The following is a 22027-nucleotide window of genomic DNA, read 5'->3' on the forward strand; positions in this document are numbered from 1 at the left end:
AAACTTAGAACACTCTAGTGTGCACATGTAAAATTTGTCTCTGATTTACTGGCACTGTGTGCTGAGAGGTCACCACATGCACATGCCAGTAGGTCAGGTGACATCCAGTGCTCATGCCTGTGTCAGAGCTGAGGTCTGCGCATCAGCCTGGGAGCAAAGAGGATTAATTGTAACATAGTAAGTGACAGCAAATGAAGACCTGAACAGTCCATCCAGTCTGCCAAATAGTCACACTCATTATCAATTCATGATTAAATCAACGAGTGTGGTATTATGTACTTGATTATGGTTTTTCGTGTTTCTGGAACATAGACCATAGAAGTCTAGCTGGTCTTATCCTTATGTTCCAACTGCTGGAGTTGTCGTTGAAGCCCACTCCAGTCTATTCGTCTTCTCATTTGTGGGGCACAGACCGTAAAAATCTATCCAGCACTGTCCTATGTTCTTGCCACTGAAGTTGTTGTCTAAGCCCTTTCTAGCCCATCCTAAACCAGACTGCCATGTATTAGACACAGACCATACAAGTCTGCCCGGTATCGGCCCTAGTTAATCACAGTCAGAGTCACTATCTAAGCGTCACTTGACACATCCACACACATGCAGCCATTGAAGGTTAGGTTTTTTTATAACTTCCATTTTCTAATTAGGGATCCTCTGTGTTCATCCCATGCCTTTTTGAATTCCACCATCATTTCTGTGTCTACCACCTCCTTAATGGAAGACTTTCCACATTTGTGTTGTTAAAGCAAGGAGGAAGAAGAGGAGGAGACAGCACTCAAAGAACTTGGTACTCGGTAGATGAGAGGCTGGTGCAGTGCAGCTTACACTTCCACGGGAACCCCGCAGAACTTCCATCCCCGCAGGACCTGCTTCCATCCCCAGGGGAATCCCACAGAACTGCTTCCATCCCCGCGGGAACCCCGCAGAACTGCTTCCGTCCCTGCGGGTTCCGCGGGATTCCAGTGAACCCTGTTCCCTTGCAGCTCTCTTTTGAATCCTCTTATTTCATTTGATTACCTCAAGATTGTAAATTTCACAGAGCAAAGACTGCTTCTTATGTGTATATGTACAACACTATGCACACCATGTAATACTAAAATAATTTAGTAAGGGAATGGGACTTGATATACCACCTTTGTGTTTTTTTTTCAACTACTTTCAAAGCGGTTTACATTGTATATGCAGGTACTTATTTGTACCTGAGGCAGTGGAGGGTTAAGTGACTTGCCCAGAGTCACAAGGAGCTAAATGGGAATCGAACCCAGTTCCCCAGGATCAAAGTCCACTGCACAAACCACTAGGGTATTCCTCCAATCTAGTACTTGAAGTTATTTCTTTGGTTGTTTTTTTTTTTCTGGGGGGGGGGGGGGGGGGGGGGGGGGGGGTTGCTTTAAACCCTGAATTACCATCTTGTATTTCCAGTTCCAATGCTTGTTGGATACCAGTGATACCACAGTTTGCAGAGCTCAGATACGGGACTATAAAAGTAAGAGAAAAACAATACCAGTAGCTGACTCCCATGTGGGACCAGCAGAAAAAAAGCAGTAACAATGGTGGACCATCACCTAAATAGACTCTGCTCTTCACTTCCCTTTGCTACTTAGTATACTGCCTCTTTTCCCTTTTCACCAGTTACCTGTATATGAAAAACTGCTGGTAGGCTGAGGAAATAGTTTTCAGTGTGCTGCTGTTTCTCTGCGTTCCTCAGTTCATTTGCTCATTCTGCTTAAGAGAAAATAGGTTGCTGAAGGAGCAGAAGCATTACCTCCTGCTCCTTTCCTGCCTGCCATTCAGCCTGATTGACCATCTGTTCTTAACAGAGCATGAGGAAGCACTAGAGAGTTATTAGCTGGATAGGAAAATCTATGAAAAATAGAAGAGCAGTGGGCAAAACTGAAAGGAGATAATTAAGGGTAACAACCTTTTTGTTGGGAAAGTAAAATAAGAGGAAAACAAGTCACAATAGTTTTCCTAAAGAAATAATCAAAAAAGCATTACTAAACTACAAGAGATAGATGTTCAACAGTATCTAGACAGAGGAGGAGGAGGTTGGAAACTACAGGTTGGTTAGTCTGATCTAGGTGTTAAGTAAATTGATGAAATGGTACTATTCTATTAGCTGATATATATTAGCTGCTACAGCAAGTGAACAAGTGCAAAGTGATGCATATGGGAAAGAGAAACATGAATTATTTCTATGAAATGCAAGGTTCCATATTAGGAGTCGCCGACCAGGAAAGGGACCTAGGCGTCATCATTGATGATACGTTGAAACCCTCTGCTCGGTGTGCGGTGGCAACTAAGAAAGCAAATAGAATGCTAGGTATTATTAGGAAAGGAATGGAAAACAAAAATGAGGACGTTATAATGCCTTTATATTGCTCCGTGATGCGACTGCATCTCAAATGTTATATGCAATTCTGGTCACCGCATCTGAAAAACAATATAGTGGAACTCGAAAAGGTACCAAGAAGGGCGACAAATGATAAAGGGTGTGGGACAACTTCCCTTTGAGGAAAGGCTATAAATATTTCTTTATTAAGCGTGTAATTAAACTCTGGAATTTGTTGTCAGAGAATATAGTAAAAGCTTAGAGGGGTTTAAAAAAAGGTTTCAATAGCTTCCTAAAAGAAAAGTCCATCAGCTGTTTTTTAACATATTTATAAATGATCTACTGAGGTAATTAAATTTGCTGATGACACAAAGTCATCCAAAATTATTAAATCGCAAGAGAAAACTGGGAGACTGGGCATCTAAATGGCAGATGACGTTTAATGTGATCAAGTGCAAAGTGATGCATGTAGGAAAGAGGAACCCGAATTATTGCTATGTAATGCAAGGTTCCACATTAGGAGTCACTGATCAGAAAGGGATCTAGGTGTCATTAATGATACATTGAAAACCTCTGCTTAATGTGTGGCGGCCGTGACTAAAAAATCAAATAGAATGTTAGGTGTTATTAGGAAAGGAATGGAAAACAAAAATGAGGATGTTATATTGCCTTTGTATCGCTCTATAGTGCGTCTGCTTCTCAAATATTGTGTTCAGGTCACTGTATCTCAAAAAAGTTATAGTGGAGTTAGAAAAAGTACAGAAAAGGGTGACGAAAATGATAAAGGGGATAGGACGACTTCCCTATGAGGAAAGGCTAAAGCGTTTAGGGCTCTTCAGCTTGGAGAAAAGATGGCTGAGGGGAGATATGATGTCTATAAAACAACGAGTGGAGTGGAATGGGTTGACGCGAATTGCTTGTTTACTCTTTCCAAAAATACTTGGACTACTAGGGGACACAAAATGAAGCTACAAAGTAGTAAATTTAAAATGAATCAGAGAAAATCTTTCTTCACTTAACATGTGGTTGAATTCTGGAATTCTTTGCCGGAGAATGTAGTAAAAGCAGTTAGCTTAGCGGAGTTTAAAAAAGGTTTAGATGGCTTCCTAAAAGAACCTCAAGTTCCAGGTTCTGTCAATATCCTAAGCCAGCGAGTCTCCTTATGACGTTGTCACCTATGACCTGGTGTGAGTGAATTAAATGGTTATCACAGGACTATAAGTTTGAATCGCATTCCAGTGCTTCGGGAATAGCCTTTTGGATGTATGGGGGTCCAACTGAATGGAGGTCAGCTGGAAACATCTATTTTTATAAAACCCACGGATAGAAATACAACATTACAATATCAGAGCATGCACCCTCATCATTGTAAGTCTAACATACCATTTGCACAATTTATTAGATACAGAAGAATTTGTTCGGCAGTGGGGGATTTTAAACAGCATGCTAATGAATTGGCTTTCAAATTACTGGATAGAGGCTATCCTGAGAAATTAGTGTGGAGAGCAAAGAAAAGAGCGTTGCACAATCATCGAGAGTGGTTGTTACAACCTAAAGTTGACCAGCAAGAATCTAGAGACCTTTTGACATTTGTGACCAAGTTTAATGCTCATAGCAATTCCATGACAAGAATCATTAAGAAACATCTTCCGTTGTTGAGAGTTCATCCTTGCTTTCAAAATATGGAAGTGATTTTTTCCTTTCAGCGCAATAGTAATTTGAACGATACTTTATGCATCGCTGAAACGTGGAATCGTGAGTGTGTAATGCAGAGAACTGGAGGGACTCATGGGACTTGTGGTAAATGCTCTGTCTGCATGAATATGATTGTCTCAAAAGAATTTATAGATCAAAACACTGGAAAATGTTATCCTTATCGACATTATACGGACTGTACATCTCGTAACGTCGTATATATCATAATTTGCCCTTGCAAATTATATTATGTGGGTCAGACATCACGTCCTTTAAAGACACGCCTGATTGAACATAGGCATTGCATATTGACAGAGAAGACACATGAGCCTATGGTGTCACATTGTATTCTTAAAAAACACAAGTTTACAGATTTGAAGTGCACAGTGATTGAACAGTTGCAGATTTCAGAGAGAAAGGGAGACATCAGAAGGTTGCTCAGACAAAAGGAGCAACGATGGATCTTCACTCTACAGACTGTAATACCTAAAGGCCTGAACAGTGCTATAGAATGGAAGGCCTTTCTTTAAGGTGTTTGGTAGGCGTATTGATGACATCACACGCTGAATATAAATGTTAACGGGTGCAGGAAGTGCTAGCCGCCATTATGAAGTTGCCTTACCTTCGGTAGTACACGGGGCAAATTTGTTTCTTGGATGTAATTTTTGAAAAAGTTTTTTTCCCCTGACGCAGCCAATTTTCGGCGAAACAGGGTTTCCCTGTTGGGATATGTGAAGATAGCAGAACGCAAGTTTGAAGATTTAAGTGGTGGAATTATGTGCTAGGACTGTCACTTGTAAAACTTTGGACATCCAAGATAAGATAAGTAACATTCAGTTACATTGTTTGATTTCCTTGGCTCCATTTATGAAGGACAGATAGAGGACGGATGGACAATATTTATGAAAACGTTTATTATGGAGTTTTTTTGACCCATGATTAAAGAGGCACGCTTTCTTATTATAAGGTTTCCTTTGGAGGGAGGCGGTGCCGGCATTACTGAGGTCTTTTTTCTCCATTTATTTGTATGTAAAGGTTTCATGTAATGCATCCATGCCTTCCTTTGAATACTTAGTTGTAGTGTAGAAAATTACATGTTGTTGCATTGAGTTAATTCTACACTTCCTGAATTGGTAATTAAAATCACCCATTATTATTGTGTTGCCCAGTTAGTTTGTGTCCCTAATTTCCTTTAACTTTTCTACATCCATCTGTTCATCCTGGCCAGCGGATTGTAGTACACTCCTATCACTATCCTTTTCCCCTTTACACGTGGAATTTCAATCCATAGGGATTCCAAAATATGATTTGTTTCCTGCAGAAGTTTCAATCTATTTGATTCAAGGCCCTCAACATACAGTGCTACCCGTCCACCAATTCGATCTGCCCTATCACTACAATAAATTTGTACCCCGGTATGACAGTGTCCCACTGGTTATCCTCCTTCCACCAAGTCTCAGAGATGCCTATTATTTCTAATTTTTCATTTAATGCAATATATTCTAACTCTCCCATCTTATTTCTTAGGCTTCTGGCATTTGCATATAGACATTTCAAACTATGTTTGTTGTTCCTATTTACATCATGATGCTCAGTACTTGGCAGTATTAATTTGCAACCTTTTGTCTGATTTTTATTTAAGGACACCTGATGTACTACGGTCTCTTTTGCAACCTCACTATCAGGATACTCTATCTTCCCTGTTTTGGTGATATCTTGAAAGATACCTTATTCCAAACCATGCGCTTTTGAGTGACTTTCGGCCTCCCCCCCCCCCCCCCCCCCCCCCAATTCCTAGTTTAAAAGCTGCTCTATCTGCTTTTTAAATGCCGGTGCCGGCGGCCTGGTCCCACCCTGGTTAAGATGGAGCCCATCGTTTCGGAATAGGCTCCCCCTTCCCCAGAATGTTGCCCAGTTCCTAACACATCTAAAACCCTCCTCTCTGCACCATCATCTCATCCACGCATTGAGACTCCGGAGCTCTGCCTGTCTCTTTGGCCCACTGATCTTCTTTAGATCTATTCCTTCTAAACTGGATTCCTTTGTGTTTATCCCACGCATTTTTGAATTCTGTTACCGTTTTGCATCTCCAGGTATCTGCCACCCTCTTGGTGAAAAAATACTTCCTGACATTTTTCCTGAGTCCGCCCCCCTGCAACCTCAATTCATGTCCTCTAGTCCTACCATTGGCTCATCTCTGGAAAATGTTTGCGGATTAATACCTTTCAAATATTGAAATGTCTATATCATATCACCCCTGTTTCTTCTTTCCTCCAGGGTATATATGTTCAGGTCAGCAAATCTGGCCTTGTACGTCTTGCTGCGCAAACCCCATACCATTTTTCTTGCTTTTCTTTGAACCACTTCAAGTCTTTTTACATCCTTAGCAAGATACGTCCTCCAAAATTGAACACAATGCTTCCAGCTGGGGCTCACCAACGACTTGTAGAGCGGCATCAACACCTCCATTCTTCTGCTAGTTATACCCCTCTCTGTGGCCACCGCCTTGCCATATTGTTTTGTCACTTTGGGATTCTCTGACACCATCACCCCACAATCCCTCTCCTGAGCAGAGTTGACCAATCTCTCCTATCTGGTGCATTTCTTTTGGATTTCTGCCACCCAAGTGCATCACTATGCACTTCTTGACATTAAATTTTAACTATCACTGGTGAATACATAGTGAAATTCTATAAATATCAAAAATTGTGTTATTAACTAATTCTTTATTATAAATTTTTTATTTTAATTTTTTGGTACTCGGAGTGTATAAAGTGCCAACTACATGAGGTGCTATCACCTATCATTGCACGATATAATGATACATCATTGCACCATCCCCCTACCTCCTCGCATATGTCCAAAATTGCTAAGAAAATATCAGTGTTCCGATGATTTATACACTGCACATATGTTGTCACTGTTGATTCTTTTGATGTATGAACTAACTCCACAGAATCGATTCAAAATTAATTTAAAGAGTAACTTAACTCAGGAATCCAATGGGGTTGGTGTGTATCAGATGATTTAGTCCTCATGTGGTATCATGATGCTGAATTACAATCTTTCTGTCTTATAGTTTCCATTTTTATTATTTCTCGTTCTCAACGTGGTGCCACGTTTCACCAACCATTAGTGTATTCAGGAGAACGATATTCTGAAATGGTAGCAAATTGCTTTACCTCTACATTGGCACTCTTTATTACAAAGCCCTACATATTTAACATCTTAAAATCATAACCTGAATTTGTTTTACTAAATATATTTTTAAACTCTATTTGCGGCTTACTTGAATGGACCTCACACAGCCTTCACTCCGTTGCCAAAAAACGCCAACACATGCGCACTGCTGTCAACATGCACCTCTTCTTATTTCCTTAGAGCTGCTGAGTTCCCCACCTGATTGGTCATCTGCGCTGTCAGTATCTTCAACTTATCCATTCAATTTCTCAGTTCAAACCCATAGGAGATAACGTCATCCAATCAAATATGAAGCATTGTTCCTTCTGCATTAGTAAAGCTGTTATATTACCTCTTCACTTTAAATGGATTTTTATCAATACTGCAAATCACAATTCTTTATCTAAATGGTTCTGTTCTATCAAATGATCCACATGTGGGGCACCCTTTTTATGGGTTCGTAAAGGAATCTGGTAAACATCTGTATAGTTTAGAAGCTTTCTTATTAACGAGTTAGAAGTTGCGACACATTGATGGAAGATCAGGAGAAATGTCCTGTTTACAGTTCTGAGAAAAATAATTCTGTATAATTGTTGATAATTCTAACCAGGATTTTGTCTCAGTAATAGGTAAACTGTACGAAAGACATGAAGATATAGCAGTATCTAAGTACTTACATTCTGTAATTTGGGACACTGACCAGATACCATTTTTTTTTTTTTTTGCCATAATGGCCAATTCAGGATAGAGTTTGCAAGTTTAATTAAGGAATTAAACCAGAGACTAGTGTCAGTGGGGGAGGTATTAAATGAGTTTGAGTTGTTTTGTTGTTTTTGAAGGAGTAGATCATAATGGAAGTAGCTTTAATTAGATGTAGTTCAGAAGAGTATGGGAACTTATCCATTATGGATAATAGATGTAATGTTATAGGGGAGACTAGGCTATTTTCAAAAGTAAGCCATCTTGGAAGGTTATGGAGATTACCACATTGAACAAACCAAACAGAGAAGGGTATACAGCATACATAGAAAGTGCACAAACAAAAAGCAACACTGGGCCTTCAAAACTGAGACAACAGGAGTATTTTATTCTTTGTCCTGTTTGTCTGTCCTAATTAGATTGTAAGCTCTGTCGAGCAGGGACTGTCTCTTCATGTTCAACTGTACAGCGCTGCGTACGTCTAGTAGCGCTATAGAAATGATAAGTAGTAGTAGTAATTACCACATTGAAACCAGAATTTGGTTTGAGACATTCTAAAAGTGTGGTGATATGTTTTGAAATCTTGGAAGTTAATGCCCCCGTCTGCTTTTTGCATTTTACATTTTTGAAGCGAGATTCTTGGTGGTTTGTTTTTTCCATAAAAATTTAGATCCTTTCTAATTTCTTATAAAGGGAAGGAGGAAAAGGGAAAGGGACTATACTTAATATGAAGTTAAGTTTAGGAGTGAGAACCATTTTATTTGCTTCTGCTCTGCCCCACCAGGAGAGATAAAGTGGTGACCATTTTTCTACAATAGAGGTGACTATAGAGAGTAGGGAATTGGAATTAAGTTGATCTCTTCTGTACCAGATGACTAGATATTTAATACTTTTGGGTTCCCATTTCAAGGGGTAGGAAGATAGGTGGTGTTTCTGAATCAGAGGGAAAAATAGGCAAAATAGCTGACTTAATCCAATTTATTTTATAGCCAGATAGAGAGGCGAATGAGTCTATGGTTTTGAGACATGAAGTGAGAGAATCAGTAGTGGTGTAGAGGAGAATATCATCAGTGTATATGGAGAATTTGAATTCTTCAAGACCTATACATGCTCCTAAGAGCCGTAGCTAGGGGTTCCAGAGCAAGATCGAAAAGGATTAGGAAGAGGGGAAATCCTTGTTTTGTGCCTCTTTTTTTAAGGACAAGGGCTTGATAGTGTACCATTAACAGCTATGGAGGTGAGAGGATTATCGTATGAAAGGTTGACCATATTTAAAAATTTTTCACTGAAGCCAAACCATCTTAAACCGTGAAATAAATATTGCCATTCTTTTCTGTCGAATGCCTTTTCTGCATCTAAAGACACAGTAATTAGAGAATCACTCAACTGGTGGGCATTCAACAGAATGTTCCAGAATAACCTGGAATTGCCATTTGATAAGGGAATGAAGCCATTTTGGTCTCTGTGAATGAGAAGTAGTACATTTTGAAGATGTAACGCAAGGATTGTAGCAAATACCTTATCTATATGTATAAGTGATATCTGTCTGTAATTTTCAACTTTGTTGTGGTCCTTATCAGGTTTAGGGATAACAGTGATGGTGAATTCCAGAAAAGAGCCTTTAAGAGATGTCAGATAAAAGAAGATTATATAATAGGAGAAGTTTGGGAACAAGGATATCAGAAAGGCCAAGTAGAATTCGATATTAAAGCCATTGTTTCCTGGTGATTTATGTTTTGATAGATGCTTCATAGCTGCAAGGATTTTCTGCTCAGAGATTTTTGTCTAGGGAGTCTAGATTTGGTTTAGTAAGTGTAGGTGTAGGGGTGCTATATTTGCAATATCTTTAAAAGAGGAAGAGAAGGAGGACATTTCTGAGCTATAAAGTGATTGATAGAAATTTTGAAATTGTTGTGCAATATCGATTATTACATACATTATTATCTGAATTTATTATTTGAGTAATTCTGGATCGATTTTGTTTGGATTTAAGGTATTGGGTAGCGAACGGCTGGACATTATTTTCAGCATTGTGTAAGGTTTTTTGTGGTGAATACAATATAAAGCTTCTTGTGATATTAGGTTATTATATTCACATTTGTATTTTTGTAGTTCTGAAAATGTAGAAGATAGTTTATCAACAATGTATTGTAGAAGATAGTTTATCAACAATGTATTGGTTTTCTAAAGATTTAATTGAAGTCTGAAGAGAAGCTATTTTACCTTTCCTTTCTTTATTTTTCCCAGCTGTATAATTTATTATTGCTCCTCTTAATTGGGTTGTTATCAAAGTAATCTGTAATTATTTTTTTCATGTAGTCAGTAAATTTCAGATCTTGCAAAAGGGAGGTGTAAAATCTCCAGGGAAATCTATGAATTGGAGACGAAGGAGAATTGAAAAAGAGCGAGATGGCAGAATGGTCAGAAATAATTGAGCCGTGTATTTTAGAGTTGACTACAGAGAGAAGAAGGGAGGAAGAGATGGAAAAATAATCAGTCCTGGAAAAACTTGCTTGAGTAGGGGAATAGAAGGTGTATTCTTTGAATGTGAGATGCCATAATCTTCAGGGGTCACATAAATCAAATACTTTTTAAATATTACCAATGGCTAGAGAAGATTTGGAATACCTTAAGGGGCATTTGGACTGTCTGTCTAATATAGGGTCTTGAAGGTGATTAAAATCCCCACCTAGAATGATATTTGTAATGTTAAATTGCAAAAGTGTGGCCGAGAGTTCTTGAAAAAATTCAGGAAAGTCTGAGTTAGGGGCATATATATTTAGTATGGCAAATGTTGACCCTGATACTCTATAGATATCCATCTACCTTGAACATCTGCTGACTGACGAGTAATGGTAACTGGGAGGGATTTTTTAAAAGAGAATTTAAGGAGAACAGCAACACCGCTGTGCTTATGTTGAGCAGGAAAGTATGCAGCTAATATAAAATGGTTATCTACCAGATGCTTATAATCAGCTCTAGCAGATGTGTTTCTTGAAGTATGATGATGTCTGGATCAATTGTGTTAAGATATAGAAATAATCTTTTCCCTTTTTATTGGGTTGTTTAACCCATTTACATTTAGTAAGACAATATGCATATATGAGGAGCAAGAGAAGAATTACTTATAAGTGAGCACATACTGAAATTTGCAGTATTGGAAACAGAAAAAAGATTAGTGAATAAGTGTTTATGGACATTTTATAATTGTGCATTTTTAAGAACCAAGCAATGTAGTAATACATTTGCAAAACATGAAAAAGTGGAGCTACTGACTTTTGGCTGCCAGCTAGACGGTGGAGTAACGAGCTGTGATTAAGAGGTCAGCGATCCCTTTTGTTAGCTGAGGCCTTCGCTTACCAACCGATGCTCCTCCCATCTTGCCACGTGGTGCTGACCGTTGCAGCCAACCAGACCAGCCTTTGAGGATCTATTGACCGACAGATCAGCTGATTGTCGGGTTGGAGAGACCAGTGAAACACAGAGAGTGTTGCTGCAAGAATACAGCCATTGGAAGGACAAGCTCAAACGAATGAGACGGACACCCTGGCATTAATAAGGCAGGACCGGGAACTCAGCCGGTGGTAGGACGAGTTCAAACGAATTGAGACGGAGGCCCTGGTGCTGACAAGGTAGTCCTAAGCGGCGAGTAATTACAGCACCAATACAAACTGCATCTAGACATTATTCTGTTTCCCACTGCCATCACCGTCGATTTCTGTTCATTACTACGATATTATGCTTGCTGAAGGTTTCTTATAGCTAGACGTTAATTGTTTTTGAGTACCATGTTGCTGCCTCGTAATAACCATCTGGAGCCAGATGAGGGGAAAGAAACTGAATCAAGGCTGGGGGGATGTGGTGGTACATGAGAGAGAGAGATTGGGTTAAAGCTGATGGGGTGGGGGCATGAGAGAGAAAGAGAGAGAGACTTGATAATTCCTGGAGGGGGACATGAGAAAGTGAGATTAGATTGAGGGACAGACTGAGTGAAGACTGGGGGAGGGGGATGAAGGCTGGGGGAAACTGAAACTGAGTGAAGACCGGGGGACATTAGAGAGAGAAAAAGCTTGGCCAAGCCTGGACTAAACTGATTTCTTCAGTGAAGCAACCCAACATCTTATAATAGAAGGACATAAGATTCTCTGACTGTTTACTTTTGTTTATTTCATTTTTAATTTTTTTACTACTGTCGGAAACTAAAGCAGTAGAACAGAAGCTGAGCAAAATTAAATGCTGGTGGGGAGGGGGACTCGAGTGAGAGAGAGAGACTGGGGGGGGGGGGGGTACATGAAAGAAAGAGACAGAAATTGGGTGAAGGCTGGGGGGAGTACATAAGAGAGAGAAAGTTGGGGTGAAGGCCAGGTGGGGGAGATACATGAGAGAGAAAAAGAGACAGGGGTGAAGGCTGGGGAAGAGTACATGAGAGAGAGACTTGGAAAGTCCTAAAGAGCTTAGCCGAGATTGGGTGGCAGAGCCGGTGGCGGGAGGCGGGGATAGTGCTGGGCAGACTTATACGGTCTGTGCCAGAGCCGGTGGTGGGAGGCGGGGCTGGTGGTTGGGAGGCGGGGATAGTGCTGGGCAGACTTATACGGTCTGTGCCAGAGCCGGTGGTGGGAGGCGGGGCTGGTGGTTGGAAGGCGGGGATAGCGCTGTGCAGACTTATATGGTCTTTGCCCAGAAGAGGACAGGTACAAATCAAGGTAGGGTATACACAAAAAGTAGCACATATGAGTTTATCTTGTTGGGCAGACTGGATGGACCATGCAGGTCTTTTTCTGCCGTCATTTACTATGTTAGATAACAGCATAGCTTAATTATACTTTATCTTTATGCTCCTTCAAAGTAAACTATCAATTTAACCTGCTCCTGACAACGGAAAGAATACTAGCTATTATTATAATTAAAGAACTTTTACATAGATTGTCTAATTCCAATTATCTGTTTATGCTTCCTCAGTTCTTAGGTAAATCTCACTGAAAATATGTAGATTAACTTTATTCGTATTACCAATGTTAACTGATGCAATTTCAATTCGCCCTTGAATATCATCTCCACTCTTAGACCTGTATCTGTACTTGTCTATAATAATATAGTGAGCAGTAAAGAGACTAACACCTCTTAGGTCTTCATTTTAGTCCTTTGACTCTTATTAACTCTTTCTGCCTTATTTGCTGTTAACTATCTCTTAATAGTTAATATACCATTACATTATATAATTCTGAATCGCATTAATGACTTATATTATTGACTGTAACCTTTAACTGCCATTTATGTATACATGTACACATACATGTACATAGTAGTACATTGTTATAATTTTGAATTGCATAATTGATTTGTATTACTGGTTCTAACCTCTAATCTGCCAATACTGCATTTTATTGCATTATTTGTCAATGCTATATTGAACTTTATTATTGATTACTGACTTATAAGTGTCTATTGAACTTAATGACTTATAAGTGCCTATTGTACTTTATTGACTATCCTTACTGTCTGCTAAAATCTTATTAGCTAAAGCAATACTAACCTTTATTACTGACCTATAAATGCCTAGGGCACTATAATACATTATATTGAATTCTTCACTATTTGTTAAAATATCGTTAGTTATAGTTGCTCTCTTCGCACTAGATTATATTTTACAAATTGCATTACTAATTGTAAGTTTCACCAGTCATATTACCCTTAATTGTTAACCATTAATTCTTTATTAACTTTGCTGTTATACAAATCAAAGCCAAAATTAATACTAACAAGTTGTTCTTAATAATCCACTCCCTGTCCCTGATCTCTCACATATTGACAATCCCATAGACAATAATATACCCACACTATTTAATCCTTGTAGATTACCTAACTTTATTACTTCTCACCAGAAGAACAACAATCAACTAAAAGGAAAATCCATTACATATGGTCATAACCAATTTAAAGGGAAGAAAGGACAAAATAAGACCAGATTCCAAGAGGATAGACAACTAATAAAAATTAATACATCTTTGACCCTCACTGAATCTTACCAACCAATCCAACTAGGATATATAAATGCTAGGTCAGCAGTTAATAAAATGACAACTATAACTGATTGGATCATATCAGATAGTCTTGATCTTCTTTTTATCAATGAGACCTGGATTCATGATCCTAAAGTCCCAATAATTCTTGACTTATGCCCCACTGGTTATAAAATTACCCATTGGACAAGGAATGGAAAAAGAGGAGGTGGTATAGCTATAATTCATAGATCCCACTTTACTATTCCTTCCATTACCGAATCAATACTTCCCCAACTCGAAATCGCCTCAGTCAGAATTAATCATATAAATCTACTTGACCACCTTAATGTTGTCCTATTTTACAGACTTCCAGAAAATTGGTTAGATTGTCAAACACACATTATGGACTTTATATCGAACACATGTGTTTCAACCTCCAACCTTATCATAGTAGGGGATATAAATCTGCACTTGGAAGACCTTAACTCTATTAATGTGTGTGAATGCTTGGATTTCTTCCTATTTTGGGATCTTCACTTGCCAAATATAGAACCTACCCCTATTAAAGGACACTCACTCAATATCATCACATATAAATTCTCATCAGACTTAAATCATTTACTAACATCTACAATATGGACAGCGGTACCATGGTATGATCACTATAAATTAAATCTTCTTCAATGGCGAATAAAAGAAGTGCACCACATTAAAGAACGTCTATCCTATACCACTAGAGGGCAAATCCGGTTATATTTTGGCAACAATTTTATCATGATGACTGGTTAGCACAAACGGAATCAATTCACTTTCTTCAAGAATGGGACAATAGGCGCAGAAGCATTTTAGACAACATAGCACCAATACAAACTAGAACGTCATCCAGAAAAAACGCAATACCATGGTTTAATGAAGAACTGAAAAAATTAAAAACCCAAGTTAGAAGGAGCGAACGAGCATGGAATAAAAAGAAGGATGACTCCACATTCAACGCTTGGAAACATTTACAAAGAAAATATAAATATGCTATCAGACGAACTAAAAGAGCATTGTACAAAACTAAAATTGGGACAGACTATAAAGACACAAATAAACTCTTCCAGCTTGTGAGCAAACTACTAAATATCATGCCGGTTACCTCTAATAGCACAGACATTCCTTCTGCAGATAATCCTGCTAAATATTTCAAAGAGAAAATTATAAAGATACGGCTCACGATACCCATTTATTCCACAGACTACATATAATGTCTTCACTGCCTTGATCCACTCCCTGGTGAATACCCTGCTGACAGAACCTGGACTAACTTTGATAATACTATTGGATGATTCTACCTCCCTAGCCCTAAAAAAGTTTGCCAAGTCCCATTGCAGACTAAACCTTTGCCCTAATTACCTTATAAAATCAGCTCCTCAACAATTTATATCTGATATCACGACATATTTGAATTATATGCTACAAAAGGGACTATTCACAAAGGATAAAGGAAATATTTTACTCACCCCAATTCCCAAGGGCTTAAAGAAAAAAGCAAATGACTTAACTAACTATCGACCAGTAGCGTCCATTCCCCTGATAACCAAATTAATGAAAGGTCTGGTGACCAAACAACTCACTAACTACTTAGACAAATTTTCTATTCTTCATTACTCTCAATCTGGATTTAGATCTAACCATAGCACTGAAACAGTATTATCTACTCTTCTTACTAAATTCAGACGAGCAATTGCAACTGGCAACAACATACGTCTTCTTCAATATGACATGTCCAGTGCTTTTGATATGATAAGCCATAATATATTATTAAACATTCTGGAATACTTCGGAGTGGGAGGTAATGTTCTCAATTGGTTTAGAGGTTTTTTTAACTTTAAGATCATACCAAGTGAAATCCAACTTGAACACTTCAACTTCATGGATACCGGAATGCGGAGTGCCCCAAGGATCTCCACTCTCCCCGACCCTCTTCAACCTAATGATGACACCACTTGCCAAGTTATTATCCAATCAAGGTCTCAACCTATATATATATATATATATATATATATATATATATATGCAGATGGTGTGACAATCTACATTTTGTTCAAAGACAACCTAATTGAAATCATGGACGATATCAACCAAATCTTCCAAATTATGCATTCTTGGGCTAATGCTTTTCAATTAAAACTTTAACGCTGAAATAGTGCAATGCCTTGTACTTCACAACATAATACAAGCAAATTCGTCTCCATAACCACACCACACTTTTCCCTTCCTGTCTCAGACACCTTGAAGATCCTTGGAGTCACAATAGATCGAAATCTTACACTTGAACATCATGTGAGGAATACAACCAAGAAAATGTTTCAGTCTATGTGAAAACTTAGAAGACTAAAACCTTTCTTCCCAAGAGACATTTTTCGCAACATGGTACAATCTATGGTGCTGAGCCATCTGGACTATTACAATGCGTTGTTTGCCGGCTGTAAAGAGTATATCATCAAGAAACTTCAGACAGCCCAGAACACTGCAGCTAGACTCATATTTGGCAAGACCAAATATGAAAGTGCAAACCCCCTTAGAGAAAAACTTCATTGGCTTCCAGTGAAGGAACGCACTGTGTTCAAAATTTTCACTCTGATTCATAAAGTCATCCATGGAAATGCTCCGGCCTATATGTCAGACCTCATTGATTTGCCACCCAGGAACGCTAAAAGATCAGCTCGCACATTCCTGGGACTTCATTTACTTAGTTGTAAAAGTCTAAAATATAAACTAGTACACGCGTTCTGCTTTTCCTACATTGGCACTCAGTTGTGGAATGCATTACCACTTGATCTGAAAACTATTTATGACTTAACCAACTTTCGAAAAACACTAAAAACTTAATCTCTTTAATAAGGCTTACCATAATCAATTATAAGAACTGTAAAACATTACTACTTGCTTGATTGACTGTTTTCTGATTTCTGATTAGATTATACCCTTTTATGTTACATTTGTTTACTTACGCTTGATTGACGCCTGTCATGTTGTAATATTGTAAGCCACATTGAGACTGCAAATAGGTGGGGAAAATGTGGGATACAGATACAATAAATAAATAAATTTCTAGGTGCCATGGCACCCAGGATTTGTCAATCCCTGGTGTAACTTTGCCATTTTTATTTTGTCATTGATCCATTCACCTCTCAAAAAAATGTTTTCATATTCATATATCTGTCTCCCTTTCCTTATCATCTGTATAATACCCATTATCCGTTAAAAACTATATCAAGAAATTCACTTACCTGCATTAGAAACCTGACATTTCATCTTGTTTTGAAGTAAATGCTTCAGGGATATTCTTTCCTCCCATAGTCAATTATGTCCATGCTGTGGTCCATTTGTGTTCTAGTGCACTAAACTGCAGAAATTTACATGATGTCCATATCAATAATGTTTATGCACAGGCTATATATTTGGCTTTCCAGACATGCCTATCTAATATGCATAGAAATGTGTGTGTATGTTGTGCTTCTCCAGGACCCAGTAAATCTCTGCACGAGATATTGATTCTTTTGCAGTGGATGTTTGACATACTAGAATGTAGTCAGATTTACGTGGAGATTGGCGTGCTCTCCTTTATTTGCACACATTTTTGCCTACAATTTGTTTACTGGATCAGGCATACAAATATATTTTTACGCATCTTTTAGGAAATTGCGTTGAATTTAGCACACAGCTGTAGTGCATAATTACTTAGATTAGTCTCTGCATGCTAAATAAAGCCTCAACTTGGTTTAAGAAATCTCTGCCGTTTTTTTGGAGAGGGCTTAATTCAAGCACAGGTATTTTTCTGGCTTGTGTTTCAGTTGCTGCTTTTTTTTTAGGGGGGGGGGAATATTTTGGGGAAAAAAGATATTTATTTTCTGCATTGCTTGCTTAGTAGAATGTTTTTATTATTTGTTTTTCATTAAATCTTGGCCTCGCTATTTAAATTGCCAGTAGTGGTTCCACTAGTGCTGTACTATGGTAGAGGTTTTTTTAATTTAATTTAAAATGAGTAGTTTGCCTCTCCTATTGAAAGTTCAAGACGTGAATTATAATGAATACATTGACAGAATAATTTATAAATATGTGCATGATGATACAAAATAAATACAATACACATATAAAAATATCAATAGCAGAAATACTGAGCAGACTGATTAGATCATTTGGACTATACTGAGCAGACTGACTAGATCATTTGGACTTTATCTGCAGTTATGTTCTATGTTATGCTATAATAATGGCCAATACAGCTCTTGATGCCTAATGATTCTGGATACTAGTGTACAAGGAACTGGACTGAAACTACCAATTTTCACATAAGTTATCAAGCAGCTTTAAAATAATGACTTTTCCCTACCAGCTTGAGCTGGATATAAGCTGGTTACTTAAAGATAAGACTGTAACTGTGTGGCAGGTGTCTTGAAATATCTAGCTTCCCACAGCAGCTACTTTAAACTGTTTTGGCTATGGTTGAACAAACATATTGCAGTCCGTAAAGAATTCAATGACAAATAAAAAGAAACTATTCAAATAGAAATATTTAAAAGAATGCAAGTTTTGAAAAGTCATAAATTTGTCAGACTAAAATAATTCCCATTTATTATATGTAACTTTTTCTCTTTTACATGCTTTGTGTACATTGCCATAATTTTTTCTTTATAATTTCAAATTTTAAACTTTTTTTTATCTAATTTAACATTTTCATATTTTTCAAGGTCCCCAGGTGCATCCAATTTTTCAACTTTACCAAAGATCTCTCCATCTCTATCAAATAATTATAACAGCATCAGCAACAGAAAGTAAGCATCTCACCTCTTCAGAGCTATTCATTTAACAGAATTAATGATTCATAGTTATTTAAAAAATAACCATGTTCATTATTTTGCAGGGATTTTTTTCTTTCTTTTTGTGATTGATCCATTCAGTTTTATGAATGTTATTCTCCCTTCATGCCATACTATATGTAAGTCATATCATAGGGGTACAGTAACTTCAGCACTATAGTCAAGGCCAAATAAACCAGTTCAGAATTTGCTGTTGGCTATAGGATAGCAAGGAACCAGAATCCCTCCCTCCCCTTTGTACCAGTGAAAGCCAGTTAAATATCTTACATGCCCAAACTCTCCCAGCCTCCAACATATGTTTCTGTTCCAGCTGCAGCAATTTTTTAAATTATTTTATTTCAGTACTTTATAGCATTAATCCTTGTCAAATAAAGTTTAAAATCTCCTATGCCAAAATGGAAGTTTTATGTATCACTGTGATTTTTTGTTATAATGTAGGTCTTCTGTCTGCCCCACTGAGAACTACCTTCCCTTACAAACTCTTCTTCTGCCTTGTCAGTATCATCCTTACTGAGGTAAAATTCTGCAGTATCCTACAGTTTCTGGCTTCAGTTTATGTAAAGCACCATTATTTTGAATCGTGAGTTTGAATCACAGCCACTTGCAGTATTTCATTATGCTGCTTTTTCCGTCTTTGACCCTGATGAAGCCTGAATGAACAGCGAAACAGGTCCCTTCAGCTAAGGGAGTGTTTGCTTTAGGAGCAACATAAATTTGTGACTGAAGGCGCTTTAATGTCCACAGCTGACTTAGTCGGTTATGAATCTTGAGTTCAGTTTGCTTTGGAATTAAGAAGATTGAAGGTTTGTCCTTCTTAGCAAATGAAATTTACTGAATATCAGTATGCCATTTCAGTCTTACTTGAATTTTGTATTTTTGGAACTGAGTGATTTTTTAAAGTATAATTGTATAATAAATATGTCAATAATTTTTTAGCTACTTTTTTGTTGAGAGAGACCATTTTTTTGTATTTTGAGTGTTCAATTTATGTTGACCAGGATTGAAGGGGTTAGCTGACATTAGGGTTACCATACTTTGTCCCCCCAAAAGGAGGACACATGCCCCACCCCACCACACACCCGACCCTGTCATACCCTCGCTCCATCCTCTGTCACATTTTCCCCTCCCCGTCACCCCCTCTCCTTACCTTACTACTGCCCTGGTGGTCCAGTGACCGCTTCTCTTTCCTGCCCGGAGCGCTGCCCTGCCTGCATCCTTCCTGTTGCTGATCCTCGGCGCCGAGTCAAAATGGCCGCCAAGAGTTGAAGTCTCGTGAGGTCACTTCAACTCTCGGCCACCATTTTGAATCGGCTCCGAGGATCAGCAACAGGAAGGATGCATGCAGGGCAGCGCTTCGGGCAGGAAAGAGGGGGCTCTTTCCTGTCCCGAAGGCAGAAGAGGTCACTAGACTACCAGGGCACTAGTAAGTAAGGGGAGGGGAGGCTAGCAATCTGCCCGTTTGTCCAGATTTCTGGACAAATGGGCAGATTGGCAAAACCCGTCTGGTTGCCTGGACATGTCCGGGTAAATCCAGACTTATGGTAACCCTAGCTGACATGCATCCAAAATGAGGTTTTTGGACAGCCAGATCTTTCAGTTGCCTGCAGAAGGTTACAACATTGTGGTGCTCTAGGAGTTAGTATTATAAAATGTTAGTGCCTGGTGAGCCAATGCCCTGAGTTATGTTTGGTTCCTCTAAAATAGCCCAATGAAAGCTATCAGGGAACTTGCCAGAATTCTCCAATCATGGCTGGGAAGTTCAAAAAGACACTGTAGCCAAGATCTTGTCCCCAATGGTGCACAAACTCCTGTGGATAGTCAGTCACTTGACTTCCTCAATCACTGTCTATTTACAGTCATGTTAAGGTAGTAATATCTGTAGAAGGCCGTGTTCCTTTCAGCTTGCAAATAGGTAGGGAATCTTTTTATGTTCACAGAATCTCCTTTTTTAAGTAATTTGGGTTTTTTTTTTGTCCACATGTAAAGCCTGTTTTACACACACAGAAGGACTTTTATAAAATTGTATGACTGGATATGCACATATAAATAGGTTCACCGAAAAAATTGCACGCACCATACATGGAAATTCCCATGGGAATAGTGTGCTAGGAACAGAGTTGCAATCTACGGTCATATTTTTAAATATTTGTGGGTATACCTGTCATTCTTTTCAGATGACATCAGAATGGCATTTGTTGCTAAGGTGACCTTTCTTATTGAAGAACTAAGTAAACTGAAAACATCTCATTGATTAAGATATTTTGTATCAGTCTTCAAACAGGAAAGTGTATATAAATAATCTAGGAATAAATGAAGGTGCTATACAATCCAGCCCAAATCACTGACAGAAAAAAATAAGCAAAAGTACTATCAAAGACTGAAACTGATGTTGAAAAGCACTTTATATGGAATAACATACAAGCCATTCATCAGTTTGCAATCCTTGCACTCTTATACAGCTTTAGAATCGTAGACTGTTTAGATTTAAAAGCAAGAAAAGCCATTATATGCCGAGCTGTATATCCTAAGTGCTCATTGAATCTCAAAAGAACAAATCAAACATACTGAACAAACATCAGAAACTGCCAGGAATACTTAACAGCATCAGTAGATCCAAATGTCCAAAATGTGTTAAATAGGCCATAAACAGTCTCTATTCTTCAACCTAATGATGATACCTTTAGCCAATCAAAACCTTAATCCCTACATATATGCTGACGATGTCACGATTTACATCCCATTCAAACATGATCTAAACTAAATCACCAACGAGATCAACCAAAGCCTCCAAATCATGCACTACTGGGCGGATGCATTCCAGCTAAAACTCAACGCAGAGAAAACACAATGTCTTGTACTCACCTCACAACACAACAAAAACAACTACTCCACCATAACCACACTATACTGTTCTCTCCCCGTCGCACAAAATCTAAAAATTCTTGGAGTTACCATTGACCGAAACCTCACACTCGATGCTCACGTGAAGAACACAACGAAAAAGATATTCCACTCTATGTGGAAACTCAAAAGAGTAAAAACTTTCTTCCCGAGATATATCTTCCGTACCTTGGTACAGTCAATGGTAACAAGTCACCTGGACTACTGTAACGCATTGTACGCTGGTTGTAAAGAACAGACTATCAAAAAACTCCAAACAGCCCAGAATACCGCCGCCAGACTCATATTTGGAAAAACTAAATATGAAAGTGCAAAACCCCTAAGAGAGAAGCTTCACTGGCTCCCACTCAAGG

General features: G+C 38.4%; 1 protein-coding gene across 6 annotated transcripts in view; it reads left to right on the forward strand.

Moving 5' to 3' along the window:
* Positions 1 to 22027, forward strand: part of USP15 (ubiquitin specific peptidase 15) — a 519523-nt gene that overhangs the window by 156057 nt on the left and 341439 nt on the right. For 4 of the 6 annotated variants that reach the window (XM_030217240.1, XM_030217241.1, XM_030217246.1 and 1 more), the window contains one exon: positions 18645 to 18728. The exons of the other annotated variants lie outside the window; for them this stretch is intronic. In XM_030217240.1, coding sequence (XP_030073100.1) covers positions 18645 to 18728 — 84 coding nt within the window. The remainder of the gene's footprint in view (positions 1 to 18644; positions 18729 to 22027) is intronic. 6 annotated transcript variants of the gene reach the window in all.

This window comes from Microcaecilia unicolor, chromosome 10 (assembly GCF_901765095.1).
Source record: "Microcaecilia unicolor chromosome 10, aMicUni1.1, whole genome shotgun sequence".
Lineage (NCBI taxonomy): Eukaryota > Metazoa > Chordata > Amphibia > Gymnophiona > Siphonopidae > Microcaecilia > Microcaecilia unicolor.